The sequence below is a fragment of the Diceros bicornis genome, chromosome 2, assembly GCF_020826845.1.
Source record: "Diceros bicornis minor isolate mBicDic1 chromosome 2, mDicBic1.mat.cur, whole genome shotgun sequence".
NCBI classification, from domain to species: Eukaryota; Metazoa; Chordata; class Mammalia; order Perissodactyla; family Rhinocerotidae; genus Diceros; species Diceros bicornis.
This window is the reverse complement of record NC_080741.1, coordinates 66,315,045-66,332,662: the sequence shown is the minus strand read 5'-3', so window position 1 is coordinate 66,332,662 and position 17,618 is coordinate 66,315,045. Positions and strand designations below refer to the sequence as shown.

The 17,618-nt window shown below is 38.0% G+C and overlaps 1 protein-coding gene across 1 annotated transcript in view; it reads left to right on the top strand.

Annotated features, from left to right (window-relative positions):
• Positions 1–17,618, top strand: part of SUCLG2 (succinate-CoA ligase GDP-forming subunit beta) — a 252,121-nt gene that overhangs the window by 121,413 nt on the left and 113,090 nt on the right. The window contains exons 3-6 of the mRNA XM_058562640.1: positions 4,592–4,691; positions 5,589–5,679; positions 11,437–11,589; positions 13,094–13,183. Coding sequence (XP_058418623.1) covers positions 4,592–4,691; positions 5,589–5,679; positions 11,437–11,589; positions 13,094–13,183 — 434 coding nt within the window. The remainder of the gene's footprint in view (positions 1–4,591; positions 4,692–5,588; positions 5,680–11,436; positions 11,590–13,093; positions 13,184–17,618) is intronic.

The following is a 17,618-nucleotide window of genomic DNA, read 5'->3' as shown; positions in this document are numbered from 1 at the left end:
ATTAAGAATCCTATCAATCCTCATGAAAGGTGATCACCATACCAGAAATTATACCACGTAATTATGCTGAAAACTGGATATTCCAATTTTGCTCCAGTCAGTGAGCCAGAGAAATCCTAGTCCCCCCAACAAGTCCAATGTTATTGATTTGAAATTGAAGATCATCATAGTAGTCATTGCACTACAGCGTTGGTATGTAGAGTGCTACATTTTGCATTTAGGAAAGTATTATATTTTGGAAGAGAGAAATGCTGAATAAAATCTAGTTCAGTAATACAAATATTTGATTCATCACTGAACTATTTAGAAAGGATAGTTGACAATAACTTACTGATATTCTTGATTTACATTTTCAGACATTTACCATGGCCCATTTGCATTATGGTTCTGAACTATGTCTTGTGGACGTTATTTTGCATAAATATGTTTTCAGAGTGCCATCTCTAAAAAACAAAGTGAACCAGTTTTATAAAGCTTGCCTAATTAAAGACGTTTCTTGTTTATCCTATTTAGGTTATGCTTTCCTTAATAAATTTAAATTTTTTTCCTTTTAAATTTAATAATGCCTCCAAGAATGTTTATTATCCTGCCTGGGACTATTGGGGGACTATAAAAATTGGTATAAAATTGATATAAAACTGTTTACTGTAATTAGAATAACACTTGTGGTAAAAAATGAGAGGAAGTGGGCCGGCCCCGTGGCTTGGCGATTGGGTGCACGCGCTCTGCTGCTGGCGGCCCGGGTTCGGATCCGGGCCCGCACCCATGCACCGCTTCTCTGGCCATGCTGGGGCCGCGTCCCACATACAGCAACTAGAAGGATGTGCAGCTATGACATACAGTTATCTACTGGGGCTTTGCGGGAAAAATAAATAAACAAATAAAAAAACTTAAAGAGAAAAATGAGAGGAAGAGAGAAAGCATTATCTTAATGCAACTAATAGAGTAAAACAAGACCATAGAGGGGGGTTTTTTGTGTGTGTGTGAGGAAGATTAACCCTGAGCTAACGTCTGTTGCCAATCCTCCTCTTTTTGCTGAGGAAGATTGGCCCTGGGCTAATATCCATGCCCATCTTCTTCTGGTTTATCTTCCTCCTCACGGCATGGCTTGACAAGTGGCAAGTTGGTCCCAGTCTGGGATCCAAACCTGCGAACTCTGCACCGCCACAGCAGAGCACGCGCACTTAACCACTATGTCAAGGGGCCAGCCCCAATAGGCTTTCTAGATGACGATAAATATAGTTCTCTTAACTGAGGTGGTATTTGACAGTCTTACATATCTATAAGTTTCTCTTACAGTGCTTTTACTCCTAAATATATATAAATTATAGTAAACTGGTTCCCATCAAACTGAGTGGAATCCTAGCCATGCACGCTGCTCATTATCAGAAACTCACAAGGAAAGGAACAAAATACAGTGAATGTGTTGCATATTTAGGCTACTGCTTATAAGAATAGCAGTTAAGAGCAAGGAATTTGGAGTTATACAGACTTGGATTTTACCACCTCAGAGTCTGGTAATATGGTTATCAATGTATAGGTGCAATCTATTTCCATACAAAACCTATTAGAGTAGGTGTTTTTTTCCCCCTCCATCTCTTTTTAGCTCGTTATCTTAAAGTATGGTTAAATTGTCTTATGTATTCAGACAAAAATTGAATTCGTATATGGATATTCTTTTGTAATTATGTTTGGGAATAGGGAGGTAATGTAAAAAAGAAACCCAGAAAATAGTGTGAGTTTTTGGAGAAATCTGGTCTTTAAATAAGATGGAAATAGTGACATTAAGTGTGAATCAACTTGGTAAATACTGAATGAAAAGACTAGTTACTGTTCAGTAGGATTTGGCCACTTTACCTAATTTTCAGTACTTTGAGTAAATAACCACATGGATTAAATTACTATATGTGAGTTTCCTTCAAGATGAGAAAAACTTGCTTTACTTTGGGCTACTGACTTACTCTACTAATTTAGCTCTTGAGATCTAGCCAGAAGAGATTTTTGTAGTAATGAACTTATTTTTGGCTTGAGGTATAAATTGCAGAAGGTGTACCTAGATTGGAGATAGTCTTTTTCTTTTTCTATTTGCCCCAATACATGGCTTCACAGTCTCCGAAGTGCTTGCTTGGTTGACCAGCTGGGTGGCATGGGGTTTGACCCGTGGTCAAATGGTGATAGGTACGTTTGACAACACTTCATTGAGACTGCAACTATTTCTGTGTCTTGATGGTTAGTGCCTAAAGCTTATCTAATGAAGCCTGTGTAATGCCAATTAACAATGCCCAATTAGATATTCTGTCTGGCTTTCAAGTTTTCTCTTGGAAAGCTTGGAGAGGAAAGCATCTCTTTCTTCTAGATGACAAGGATTTGAAAAATGGTGATGGCAATGGAATGTTGGTTGTCCTTTTCAAGAACTTAAAGAGATCACAATTAAAAACTTTAGCAGTCAGCAAAAATCTTTTTTCCACTGGACGTCTTGGAAAGAAAAATTGGAAATGTCTTCCTATATGCTACTTTTTTGGGTAATTGCTGAAAATAACTATAATGGTGATAGCTATCATATTTTGACTCTTTTTTTTAATGTACCATGCATTGAGATAAGCACTTGACCTACTAAATATCATTTATTCTTTACCTGATCCTAATACTAGATTACTTTATTATGACCATTTAAAGAGGGGCATGCTACTTTTACCTTTCTGAATCTCAGTCTCTTCTTCTTTACAAACAAAGTGATAGGCGGAGTTGTAGATTTTAATTCAGGTCTGTTTAACTCCAAAGTCCTTGCTCTTACAGCTATTCTTACATGCAGTAGCCTAAATATGCAATAAATTTGTTTTACTTGTTTTTTTTCCTGGTGAGTTTCTGATAATGAGCAATCATCATAGTTTGTCTTCTGCTCGGTTGATGGGAACCAGTTTATTATAAGACGTGCTTTGAGTGATGTTATGATGGTTCACATCCAGGGCAGAAACAATTGTCGGAGGGTATATAGGGCAGCAAAGAAGGAGCTATGTTTGCTTCTGAGAGAAATTGAGCACTGATTTTCTGAGTGTAAGCAAATATAGGAGAAAGGAGTACCAGCCAATAAAGACAATGAACCTTAATAATCTAACTACGTTAGCGGGAGTGACTATCTTATTCAATGCCTTCGTGGTGTCAAATCCTTCTGTAGCTCCCCATCGCCTTCAGGATAAAACCCTCTGTGCTCCTTGTATTTGAACCTTTGCCTGCTTGTCTATGAGTAATAACGACGACAGTAATAGCTGAAATAGCCAACACTTACGGCTCTTACTTTAAATGAATGGTGGCAGATACCAACAATTTTTTTTTTTTTTTACCATCTCTGCTCGAGTGGAAATAATCCTTTTGATTCTTTACAATATACAAAGGGAATAAATGGACTAACTGATTGTGGCAATAGTCTTTCATTAATCCTATGAGTTTTCAGGCTCTTGGGATAAAGTATTCACGTGTATTATCTCATTTAATTCTTAAAGCAATCTTCATCATTGTTTCCCAGTTGAGTAAACTGAGTCTCAGAGACATTGAGTAATTTGCCCAATGTCATACAGCTGGGTAAGGGATGAAGGCTGGATTGAAACCTGGGTCTGCAATTTTAAACCTGGTGTGCTGAACCAGAAAATAATTAGAGCCTTATAGAAGATTGTCTGACTTAGTTTTCTGATTTTAGACAAAGATGAATCACAAACAGACAAGGCCAACTGTGGCCCAAAGATGTGTACTGTTTGGTGATTAAACGTATTTGATTTGGGAGCTGCCTTTTTCCATTCTTTTTTTTTTTTTTTTTTTTTTCCTTTTTGCAGAAGGCCCCATGTCTATCACCGGGCTGCTTTACACACCCAGCTTTCTTGCCAGGCACATAGAGATATTTGAGTTTATGACTCTGCTCTCAATGGTCAAGAACAGATGGTTTGCTCGCTCTTTGAGTGTTGAGAAATGAAGAGTCCACAACCACTTTCCCCTGGGATGTTTTGTTACCCTGCCAACATTTAAGAAATATTGCTTGCTTTTAGTTTTAATCAATTTCCTCCTCCCTTATCCAACCCTGTCAATATATAGAACAACTGCTCAGAAAACAGTTGGTTTCCAAGAATACAGTTATTAAATTAAATGCTCCCTTTGCATCTTGTGTTTAAACGTTTCCCCCATGTAATCCAGTCTTCCCTTTGACATTGCAGATGGCTGACAGGTAGTTAGCTCCTCTGACTGGCAGATTGGTGCCTCTGCCACATGGGAGTGTCATTAACAGTAAAATTAACACCTCTGGCTTGGATTTATTTAGCATCTTCTGACAGTCAAAAGAGCGAGGGAACACATGCCTTGCTTTCCCTTGGGGTGGTCGAGTATTAGATTAAACTGCTGGTAGGAAATATTTGAGTGTCCTCAATAAACAGATTTTGTGTTTAGGTACATTGATATTTTTTGAAGTTCTTTATTGCCTTCATTTTCAAAGTTGGTTTGAGAGAGCTTTTACCACTTTTGAAAGTTATATGTCATTACCGCTTTCCTTGTTGTTTAAAAAAGAAGAATTTAAAATCAGCTACCAACTCTGGATTTTCTTTTTCAGATGCAAAAGAAATTGTTTTAAAAGCCCAGATCTTAGCTGGAGGAAGAGGAAAAGGTGTCTTCAGTAGTGGTTTGAAAGGAGGCGTTCATTTAACAAAAGAGTAAGACTAGAGATTTTAATTCTTTGTCTTTGGGTCGAGCGATTATGGAAGATCTTGCTTGTGATTGAAAGGAGCACTGAAAAACAGGGTTGGGGTGGGGTTAGGAGCAAGAGGTAGCAAGTAGAGGAAACAAATTACAAGTAGAGGGCTCTGGCAGTGCCCGTTTTCCTTCTGCTCCCATAAAAGGATTTTTTTCACTAATTGGTGAAAACTTGACACGCCTTCTTTCCTAGACAATGATTTATCATAAATATCGGAAATGATACTTACCTACAAATTAAACGTTGCTTCCGTAATGTCACTCCCCTATTCAAGAACCTGCAGTGGCTCCCTATTACCAGTGGCGTCAGTAGTCCCTCCTGTCTGATAGTCCAAGCCTTCCTCTATCTGAGCCTGTCTGTTCAGCTTTAACTCACATGTCTCCAGCACTGAACACTTTCCTCTCCTCTCCACATACCTTTTCATTATTTACTTTGATCCTTACCCTCTCCTTTTCCCTCTCATGAGTCAGTACTTCCCAAATTGCCCCCATCAAGTCTTTATTATTCAACTCTTATCTAAATCTGTTATGCATTTCTGCATTGTCTCATCACTATGACTAACTTATTTGAGAGTAGAAGATAGCAGAGGTCGGCAAGCAGCCTGCCTTCTTTCTCTTCCTTCCTTCCTCCCTTTCATTCATTCATTCATTCATTCATTCATATATATTTTGCTCTCAGTGAGCCTCTGGTACAGTACTGGGCACATAGTATATGAGGAGAAAACCCCATGGATTCCTTGAGAGTAGAGGTGGACCCTGTGCAGTGTAGACATGAGGTTATAATATGGACTCTGCTTTAAAGTGATTTTCAACATAGGTGTTGATTTTCTTTTCTTTTTCTTTTTTTTTTCTCCTAGTCCTAAAGTTGTGGGACAGCTGGCTAAACAGATGATTGGGTATAATCTAGCAACAAAACAAACTCCAAAAGAAGGTGTGAAAGTTAACAAGGTAATGTGAATGCTTTTGGTCATTTCCTATGTATGTGTTAAAAAAAAAGAAAAGAAAATCATACTTCTGTTTTGACAGAATCTAATGAAGCAGTGCACTTTGGCAATGTGCCATTTTATTTTTTAAACCTCGTATAATCTGTTTAGAATTTGGTATGACTTTGTGGAGAAATAAAAAGGGTTCTATAATAGTTGCAGTGTTTATTATTATCAGCATTTAGCAAAAGTGGGTGGGTGAGTGACCAAAGAAATAGCTTTCCCTTTCAGAGCACAGACACTTTCTGTTTAAAGCTGGAAAGATCTTGGTATGACAGCTCTTACAGTCAGTGAGGGACATTCTGTGCTCCTCTGCAGCCTCATCCTGTGTATCAGAATTACCTGTCATGGTTGTTTTTCTAAGTGTTCCTATACCTCACTTTGAGATTACTACCATTTAGAGCCACTGTTATTGCTGGGAATATGTTGTATTAGGTCTGTTGGGCACCCAAGTGTATATAGGGCACATGCACATGTGTGCATTTGCACCACACACACGGAAAATAAAGCTCAGAGCAAAGTGGCCTGCCTCAGTCATGAAATTGTGAGTGGCAGAGCTGAGGCCAGAACCTAACTGTCCCTTCTATCCATCTGTTCACCTTCGCTATGCCCTCCTCATGTATCAAGGCACCAGAACTGGCTACCTGATTTACAGGACCCAGTGCAAAATTAAAATGCAGGAACCCTTGTTCAAATTTCAAGTCAGCTACAGCAGAACATTAAACCAAGAGACCAAGAGCAGGACCCTTCTGAGCCTGGGGCCCTGCGCGACTACACAGGTCACACATCCCAGCCGTGGGAGACACAGATGGTCAGAAGTCCCCGTCATAACAATGAATTAGAACCCAGCATTTTGGGGAGACACCTGTCTGCTCTGTTGACACAGCATCACAGATGATGATCTCCACCAGTGTGCCATGCTTGGGGAAACTGAGGCAGTACATTCTATTTTTATTTTTCAGAGAAAGTTGTATGGAAAACTCTTGATATAATGGAAAAAAAAATCACCAGCTGGTTCTTAGCATACCATAGGAGGGTCTATCCTGGCCCAGAAAAGGGCACTGAGCTGGAGGGAAGTGGGGATACTGGTGAGTCATTAGCTCCTTCACTCTGAGAACACAAAGGCTTTCTAAATGTTACAGAAGCCAACAGAGAAAATAGGTTATAGTTATTTCCCTTTCCCGCTGCCTCTCAGGTAGATGCAAACTGTTTAAAACTCAAAAGCGTTTTTTGTTTTTTTTTCTTCCCACACAGTACTTTACTTTCCCCTTTAAATCTGGTTGTAAGCCTTTACCTGTGTAACTTCTTTAGAATTTGTCCACAGAGGACATGATTAGGATTTTTGTTTGTAGGAATTCGTTGTTTTATATGGACACATGGGTTTTTAGATTAGAGTTTGTGATATTTTTTAAACACATATAAAAATACACAAAGAAGATTTACGCTATATAGATAATGCATAAAATTAGTTTGTAGATAGGTTCCTGAAATATTGGAGATAAGTGCGTTCTTATAAATTGAGTCATTGCCAGGAAACTACTAGAGTGATTTATTTTTAAGTAGTTTTTTTTCTGATTGCAAAAGTGGTTAACATATGTAAAAAATTCCAATAGTACAGAAATATAAAAATTAGAAAGTAGAAGTGGCTTGTATCTTCACTACCCAGAAATAATTGACATAATATTGTTTCTGTCCTTTTTCTCTGTAAAATGTGTATTACCACATCTGTACAACAACATTATATATAACTTTAAGGAACATGCATTTTTAATTTATGGAATCTTGGTTATGAATCAGAAGTCCCTATCTTTTCATGTACCTGTTGGCCATCTGTATATCTTTGGAAAAATGTCTGTTCAGATCCTCTGCCCATTTTTCAATCAGGTTGAAAAGATGTTCAGTATCACTAATTATTAGGAAAATGCAAATCAGAGCTACAGTGAGATATCACCTCGTGCCCATCAGAATGGCTATTATTAAAAAGACAGGAAATAACAAGTGTTGGAGAGGATGTGGAGAAAAGGGAACCCTCATACACTGCTGGTGGGAATGCAAACTGGTGCAGCCACTATGGAAAACAATATGGAAATTCCTCAAAAAACTAAAAATAGAAATACCATATGATCCAGCTGTTCCACTTCTGGGTATTTATCCAAAGAACAGGAAAACACTAACTTGAAAAGATACGTACACCCATATGTTCCTTGCAGCGTTGTTTACAATAGCCAAGTCTGAGAAACAACCTAAGTGCCCATCATTGGATGAATGGATAAAGAAGATGTGGTATATGTATACAATGGAATACTACTCAGCCATAAAAAGGATGAAATCTTGCCATTTGCAACAACATGGATGGACCCTGAGGGTATTATGTGAAGTGAAATAAGTCAGAATGATAAATACCATATGATTTCGCTCAAATGTGGAAGATAAACAAACACATAGATAAGGAAAATAGATTGGTGGTTCCCAGAAGGGAAGGGGTTGGGGGGAGGGTGAAAGGAGTAAAGGGGCACATGTGTAAAGTAACAGATAAAAACTAGACTATTGGTGATGAACACGATGCAGTTTATACAGAAGGTGAAATATAATGATGTACACCTGGAATTTATACAATTATAAATCAATATTATTACCTCAATATATTTGCAAAAAAGTCATCCCCAGATTATAGAAACTTCAGGTTTCTGAATTTGTTTGGGAAGCTATTTAAACAGATATATTCATCTGTACACATTGGATATTTTTTTCTCAATCTGTGCTGGTGTGTTTGGGTATCTTCCTTGGGATAGTAATAGGAGAAGTGAGACAGTGCTACTCCTCATGTGCCTCATGATTCACTGTCAGTAATGGTTACTGCTCCGCAGTGAGTTAATTTCAGAAACTGAGTATACATTTAATCTTAGCTGATCACGGTCCTGTTATAAATAGTTTGTGTACTGGTACTCATCCACAGACCACAATTGGAGTAGCACAATATTAAAAACAAAGAAACAAACAAACATAAGGTCAATGGTCAAATAGGGTAAAGTAAGTAAAAAAGCTTTCCATCCTGGAGGACTCCACAAAAAGCCTGAGTTGATGATATTGTTTGTGTCAGTCACAGATGAAGCTTTTTGTGAAATGTATCTAACTGAGCTTCTCATGGGATGAGTGTTCCTGGAGTCCATTTAGATTCTCTCTATAACAATTCCCATCATATTCTGACATCCAGACTCGTATGTAATAATGTCCAAAAATTGGTCTTTTTTTTTTTTTTTTTGTGAGGAAGATCAGCCCTGAGCTAACATCCATGCTAATCTTCCTCTTTTTGCTGAGGAAGACCGGCTCTGAGCTAACATCTATTGCCAATCCTCCTCCTTTTTTTTTGTTCCCCAAAGCCCCAGTAGATAGTTGTATGTCATAGTTGCACATCCTTCTAGTTGCTGTACTTGGGACGCGGCCTCAGCATGGCCGGAGAAGCAGTGCGTCGGTGCGCGCCCGGGATCCGAACCCGGGCTGCCAGTAGCGGAGCACGCGCACTTAACCGCTAAGCCACGGGGCCGGCCCCAAAAATTGGTCTTTATATAAAATTTCTTGAATTATCCATCGATAATCATCATTTTCCTGGGGATGTTTTCTTATAGAGTGATACATTATTTCTACCAAGCAGGAGCTGTTTGAGACAGCAGCTGGTCTTTACAAATAGAAATTTGATGGAATGCAGAGCACATCTGTCAACATTTTAAAAGATTAAGAATAGGACTCTTGAATGACACTTATCCTAAAAAGTTATAATGTTGTGTTGCTTCTAAGAATAACTACTGCAAGTCATTAAATCTTATACATGAGTCTAGCTCTGTATTAGAAAGTGAACTTGAAATCAGAATGGTTCTATGATAATCCCAACACTGTGTGCCAAGAAATATTTCTTACATAGTCATGAGCTACCATTTGTGATGGAAGAATCACTGTGAAGCCCCTTATAAGGTATTTTATTTTTAACTGGTGGTAAATTCCATAAAGATTTGAAAAGGAGTTCTATATTTATTATATTATAGCTTTTTAGATCATCATATATTTATCCCACTTCATGTGACTTAAAACTTAGGTTTTTGTGGCATCTGGGTATTTAAAATCTAATGCTGTTTAATCTGTGACTTTTTATGAAAGATATTACTGAAGTACTTTTAGGAAAAGCAATGTAAGTGCTTTTATTATTTTCGCTTCTAGTGCTGATTGTTTATGAATGTTCTTATTTTCTTTTAAAAATTATCCAAGTTTACCATTTTTGTTAGGAGTGTAAGTTGGTAATTTGATAGTATTTATCAAATTTGATAATATTTATCAAAGTTTAAATATGAAGAGTTTAAAACTTAGCCATCTAAGGGCCGGCCCTGTGGCTTAGCGGTTAAGTGCGCGCGCTAAGCTACTGGCGGCCCGGGTTCGGATCCCGGGCGCGCACCGACGCACTGCTTCTCCGGCCATGCTGAGGCCGCGTCCCACGTACAGCAACTAGAAGGATGTGCAGCTATGACATACAACTATCTACTGGGGCTTTGGGGGAAAAATAAATAAATAAAAATTAAAAAAAAAAAACAACTTAGCCATTTTACTTCTAGGTACCTTATCTACAGGGATACTAAAACAAATGAACAAAGATATATGTACAAAAATAATCACTGAAGTAACATTTTAGAAAAATTGAAGTCCATGTAAATGTCTGTTAGTAGGGAGATGGTTAAATATATATGGACTTATAAGTACTGTATAGTCACAATGCAGAGAGGACCTTGGAAAGATGTCCAATTTGTAGTACTAAGCTAAAAAAAAAGAAGAAAGAAAGAAATGCATTCAAGTATATATAATATGCTTCCATGTGCAGGATGATTCCATTGCTATAATGCTTGCAGATGGATAGAAAAAAAGATAAAAAGTTAGTGGTGGTTTTTCCTGGCAGGGCTGCACGTGCACTTGTTGAGGCTGTGCAGAGCAAAAGGACACCTGGCTTTGGCAGTGAGTGGGGAATGGAACCCTTCCATCCCGTTTGCCTCTTCCCCATTCATGGTCCTGGCATGTGACCACATCCTCCCAGAGAAAGGGGCGATTTTTTCTGTTTATCACAAATGTTCCATGTGGGCTCAAGACCACCCTGACTGCTGGGGTCCAAGAGGTTTGTATGTGCGTTAGGGGGCTGCTTTCACTCTCTCATTTATATTCTTTGGTATTGTTTGAGTTATTTTGGAACAAGCAAATATTATGTTTGTAATTTAAAAGAAAGTAAAAATTGAAATAAAAATACAGTGATCCGAGAGACAGAAGTATACAAACATATGAAGCATCAGACATACTGTAAAAAGAATCCTCCTTTGGCAATCAAACTTGGTTTCCCACCAGTGCAATCTGAGAAAAATCAGTGTAGTAATATATATGTACTGTTAATGTCTCAAATTAAAATAACAGCTGCTTCTGTGGAGTTTTTCTTAAGTGTCAAGGTTTCTCAAGGAAAAAAAAAGCAAGATTAAAGTGGGAAGGTTCCTTGAGGCAAACCAAATACCTGTCACTTGAACAAGTTAACAGGATCAATTAAGGAGGTGAAAATAGGCATTGTGCGCCATGAGAGCAGAACTCTCCCATATCTGGAAGCTAACTCCCTGGATTTAAAGAGCCTGAAAATGAAGCCGTTTGATTTGTGTAGCAAGTTCGATGCTGAATTAATTTGACTTTCCCACTGATGTGGTAGGTGATGGTTGCTGAAGCTTTGGACATTTCCAGAGAAACCTACTTGGCAATTTTGATGGATCGGGCCTCCAATGGCCCTGTACTAGTGGGCAGTCCCCAAGGGGGTGTTGACATTGAAGAGGTGGCAGCTACGAATCCAGAGCTTATTTTCAAGGTATGTTCAGCTTCATGGCTATACTTTGTTCATTGATTGTTATTGTACAAGCTGTAGATTTAATGTGGAGTCTGAGACTGGTAGTAGTCGTGTGTTTCTGGGATTTAAGGCATGAAGATGTGGAGTCCTTTCTCTTACTGGGTGTCCAGTTGAAAGTTGGGTAGAATCAAGGTATTCACTATTCAAGGTCTTTTTCTTTTTCCCTTCCTTCCTACCTTTTCTTCCTTCCTCATTCCTTTCTGTCCTACTTGACCCAAGAATTAACCAGTGGGAGAGGATTGTGATATTTCCATTTCCTCTTGGTTAACTCTGCCCCATTTAGCAGTATGTATAATCCAGAAATGCTCTCCTAGGAGACCAGATGTGAACTAGAGACTACCTTGATGTCTCTCTATAGTATTGATAGTATTGACTTTAGAAACCTTCTAAGGTCCCGATTCTCTGTTTGCTTGAATCCTTTAAATCTTATCCCTATTATTGATATTAAGATTAGTTTCTAGTCAGAGAGGTCTGAGGTCATCCTAACTAGCCAGCAAGTTTCTCAATGTCTCTAAGCTTCATTTTTTGAATCAGTAAAATGAAATGGGGATAATTTCCACCCTGCAGAATTATGAGGGTTAAATGAGGAGATGTAGATAAAGTGCTTCTCAACCTACCTCAGCTATAAGAAGAAAAACCTAAGGTCGTTAGAACTATAATTCCAATTTTTAATTCTGGATTCTTAGTGTGAGAAAAGTCACATTAAAAATTTCTAGTGGAAATATTTATGATTTCTTTTAGAAAGTGATTCAAAAAGTGGGAATTTTGTTTCTTGAACCTCTTTGTTTAGATAAGGTACTAATACTTAGGTGATTAGTTTTAAAATATTTTCACCAGTGTGACATATTTAACTACCTTAGAAGTTGAATTAAGACTTTACATGCTGGCTTACCAATAATAACTGGCCATTTTCAAAATTAACTTATTTTAAAACAAGCTATTCCACTTGTTAAGATAATACGTGAAATAATGTATATGAACAACACTCAGTAGTTTGGAGAGAATGGCACCTTGTAGAGATAAGGTATTATTAATAATTATCATTGTCAATAGAATGTTTAAATCGTAAGGTGATATTTAACCTATGTATGACAAGCTATAAACTTAGCAATATTAAGCAGGAAAACCTTACTTTGGAAACCTTCCAAAAGATGTCATAAAAATTAACTGACTAAATATTCGTCAGTGCCATCTGTACAGTAATTAAAAGTGAAACCTGGCATCCGATTGTCTTGTCAGCGTGCCACCTGAAGAATTATATAGTTTTTGGAAAGGCTGTTTTATAGATGGTCTGCTAATTAAAACATACCCTATAGGCAGCTGCGGTAGCCCCGCTCACAGATCTCTGGAAAGGTGCCACACTTTAATTACTCATTTGCAAATAAACACTAAGCATTTTCTTTTGAGGTTGTAAATCTTCTCATTTGACTGTCTGAATTTTGCTTATTTGATTCATTTTTGCTAGGAGCAAATTGACATTATTGAAGGGATAAAGGACAGCCAAGCTGAGCGGATGGCAGAAAATCTAGGCTTCCTTGGGCCTTTGAAAAACCAGGTACCTGGGCGACTGGAGGCCATTGTGTCTGACCTATTTCAGAAAACATTTGGGAACTTGCTTAATTGCCTCTAATGTTTGTGATTACCAGGAAACAGGATTATTTATTGTTTTATATTTTTTTCTTCCAGTTGTTTATGATAAAGAAAAATATTTTCTCGGTGTTCCAAAAGAGGCTGTTTATGACATGTGTGTTTATATAGATAATGTCGGTGTTTGTGAGAGTGTGTGGCACACACAGACAAATATACTTTGTTATGTATGTTAGTCTCCTTATTTTTTTCCGTAGCATTGCAGCTCCAGCCCATGAATTATAAGAGGCAGCATAGTGGTTAGAAGCACAGGCTGTAGAGTCAGGCAGACCTGAGTTTGAATACTGTACTGCTACCCAGCACATGTGGGATTCAGCCCACCTGAACATCAGTTTCATCATCTGTAAAATGGGGATGATGAAATCCTAACTGAGAGGGTGAGTGTGAGGATTGAGTACACTGATGTGTGCAAGTGCTTATTCAGTCCTCCAGAGAGGTCAATTATTATTGTTATTAATAATACACATTACTTAACTAATTGCTATTCTTTCGTAGCTAATGAGCATTTGAGATGAATATTAATTAATGACATGAAGGTGATATTTCACTGAAAACAGCTTAAAATATGCCAGTTTAGTAATTATATCCTTTGGCTTCAAAGACAGAAAAATCGTCCTCCAAGGTATTAAGGGAGAGAGTCTGTCTTGAGCATCACAGTCCTGCACGGCCCTTAGTCCCGCCCATGGAGCCTGACTGTGTGTCTACATAGGCAGGCTTCCTTGTCCCACAGCTAAATCAGAACTTACTGGCTATTTTTTCCCTCTTGCATTACTAAGAGAAGCCAGCTTAATAACCCTAGATCCAGTGTGTGTGTGTGTGTGTGTGTGTGTGTGTGTGTGTGTGTGTGTGTGTGTGTGTGTGTGTGTGTTCCCCTAAAGCTCCAGGATGGTACAGAGTATTTCCTTTACTTTAGTTAGGCAGCGTTCCTCCAATAAAACAGGATTTCTTGCACTCTTTTCTTCCTGCCACGACTTTTTTTTTTGAATTGATTCCATCCCTGAAAGTTTAAGGATAACAATAAGGCAAGTCATAGAAGGGTAAAGCAGAATAAGACTTTTAAAAATATGTTTAAATTAAGAGAGGACAGCACTTCTTTGAAGATAGGAGGAAAAGCTCCCTTAAAACTCAAAAGATTCAGGAGATCAAAAGGGTCAGGATCATCTGGGACTGACTCTCAGTAGGTGATAGAAAGAGCCAGGATTCAAGGAACCATTAGAAGAACTTGTCATTTCTGAGACTGGCAAAGAGATGCCAGCGTAGTCATCTATTGAAAGGAAGATATGGACAATTCCTGAGTAAGGGCTGGTTACCCCTGATTGGTTACCCCCCTCCTGTGAATGAGGCCACTAACTATATTAGCTATTCATTTGACATTTATCAAGGGGCTTCTCTTGTAGGGGTGGTGATCACCGAGACCACTCTTCCACATTGTCACTGTGTTCTAGCTACACTGTCATACAGTTAGCTCCAGAACATGCTCAGTAACCCTGTTTACGTCCTCCCTGTCCCGTTTCACATCTGTATTTCTCTTAGTCATTTGTAGTCACCTTTGCTCGATCCTCATCTGTACCGTAGCAGGACCTTCGTCCATCTTCCTTACTGCTGTGTTGCCAGCGAAGTGCTTGGCATATATCAGGTGCCCAAGAAACATCTGTCATATGTGTGAGTAAGTGGAACAACACGTCTAGGATATCCACTTTGAAGAGATTCCTAGGGAGTCAGAGATAGGTAGCTGTAAGTAGCAGGTGAATAAACTGGAGTGGGAAAAATCTGCTGACCACATGGTTTGAAAGTTCAGGAGGTGAATATGACAGAGAGTTCTAGAGAAGGCAATAATAGTATTACATACATCATAAGACACTTTCCTCCCCACTATATATTATGAGAAAATCGAGTTACTTATAGCTGTTAAATGGCTGAATGCTGTTTTCCCAGTGCCCCAAACACTCCAGGTTTTAAATGTTACCTATGGAAGGAAGATGAACATGCAGGTTCTCAGGGGTCACTAATAGCTATAGTATCATTATAGTTTTAATTTAATGTATTGAGGAAAGGAAAGAAATTGTTAAATTTATTTTTATTTTTCTTCTTGCATTGCTGACTACTTGAAAGGCTTTAAATCTTCATTTGCTCAGCAATGTTGAAATGAGCACTATCTGGGTGCTGCTTACTCTGCTGGGTCCTGGGGAACAGAGACAAGAGTAATAGCCACTGTTCTTCAGGGACTCACAGAGCAGTGGAGGTCAGCCTGCTGGTAGTGAAGATAGGAAGAGAGAATGTGACGGGGAGTAGGGGGTAGGGGGCGAGCTCAGTTGTAGATGTGTTGGAATTTGTTCATCTAGGGGCACCAGTTATATTTGTGGAAAGTGGCATGTATAGCACAGGAGCTCAGGAAAAACTGTGCACTGGAGTTGTAGATTTGAGAATCTTTGCTTTATGATACTTCCTCAAGCCATGGGGATTGGTGAAATGTTCCAGAAAGCCAGCAGACAAGGCACCTGAGGAGAGAAAACATTAAAATGATCATCAAGGTTATCAATTGCTGATCCTTTGATAAAGAAAAGGTATCTTAGAGGCCCCTTAGATTCAATATGACTTTGAAAGTTACTTAATTTTCATCTAGGATATGATTTAGGCATTTGGAGATACCTCACTCATGGATGAATAACGTATAAAATGATTATCTTGTAAATTTATTAATATCTTTCCTGTGACGCATGCCTGTTATGTTTAAAATGTGATGTATTAATATTAGATTTAACAAAAATAAATATTACCTGGCATAAAAACTACTAGGTAGGTGTTCCTGACGAAAATGCATTTCAGCAAGAATTGGTTGAAAAGACTAAAGCCATGGGGAAGCTAAATATAACTAAAAATTCACAAGTTTCTCAAGTATGTCTTAATTATTATCTATACTGTTAATTTCTGAAAACATCGGCACCATAAATTGTCAACATGTGCCTCTAGGATTTAAGCTGATGAAAAGATCTGATGGGCCAAGTTAATACAGGCTCACTAACACTTCTGGGAGTGGTTTGTACCTCTGGCTAGCTTTAAGAGCCAATTATGAATGTTGATGGTATTAGTTCCTGGAAGTAATAAAGAAAAGTATTTCAAATTTTTTGACCCGTTAAAATATTTTTGAAAATATTTGTAAATTTGTGAGGGTTTCATGGATATGGCCCCAAGGATATTTGATTTTAAGCATTTAAATTTTTTTTAATTGCTTAACAAACAACCTTAAAGTAACATTAATCGGTGGCAAAAGGAAAGAAAACAAATTTTCTGTATAGCATGGTTTCTAACTGAGGAAGTAGGTAGCAGTAGCAAACTGGCTGACTGCAAGTTAACTGGCAGAATAGTTTCTTTGACTTGCGTTTAATTTATTTTTAAAATTTGAACACATTTAGAAAGTAGGGGAGCTAACCTCAACTTGCCACAGGCGTTGCCATTTCCTATTATTACACCTGGTCAGACTGAGACATTTTGCCTACCTAGCCTTTATAGTCATTTAGTGTATAGCCTCTGGAATAGGCATATTCTGTCTCCAAGCCAGGCTGGTTCTCTCTTGTAGATCTTACAACACAGATCTACTCATGCTTCAACCCTACTCAAAAAATGTTTATAGTCCATCTTTGTACAACAATTAAAAATTATAATAGTGAACACCTCCAAAATGGGGTATTAATGTATAACTACAATAGCATTAACATGCAGAAAATTCAGGCTTCATGCTAAGCTGGGTTGATATAGGCTTAAGAAGTTTTGAAGTGACTCAAGTGTCCCTTGATGGATAAACAAAATGTGGTGTATACATACAGGAAGATTGTTCAGCCTTGAAAAGGAGGGAGATTTTGACGTGCTGCAGCATGATTGAGCCTTGAGGACATAATGCTAAGTGAAATTAGCCAGTCACAAAAAGACAAATACTGCATGATTCCATTTATATGAAGTATCTAGAGTAGTCAGATTTATAGAGACAGAAAGTAGAAGGGTGGTTGGCAGGGGCTTGGGGAGAAGGTAATGAGGAGTTGTTTAATAGGTACAATTTCAGTTTTTCAAGATGAAAAAGTTCTGGAGATCTGTTGCACAACAATGTGAATATATGTGACACTGCAGAACTGTACACTTAAAAATGGTTGAGGTGGTGAATTCTATGTTATATGTATTTTACCACAATTCAAAAAAAAAAGGAAGATTTTAAGTGACTGGGATAAGATCTTATATATGTATGTACCCAGGAGTTATATCTGTTATGTAATCTTCCTTTATTATTAAATTAATCATGAATTCAACCAATATTTATTGAATGTTGACTCTGTGCAGAGGCTGTGTGAGTA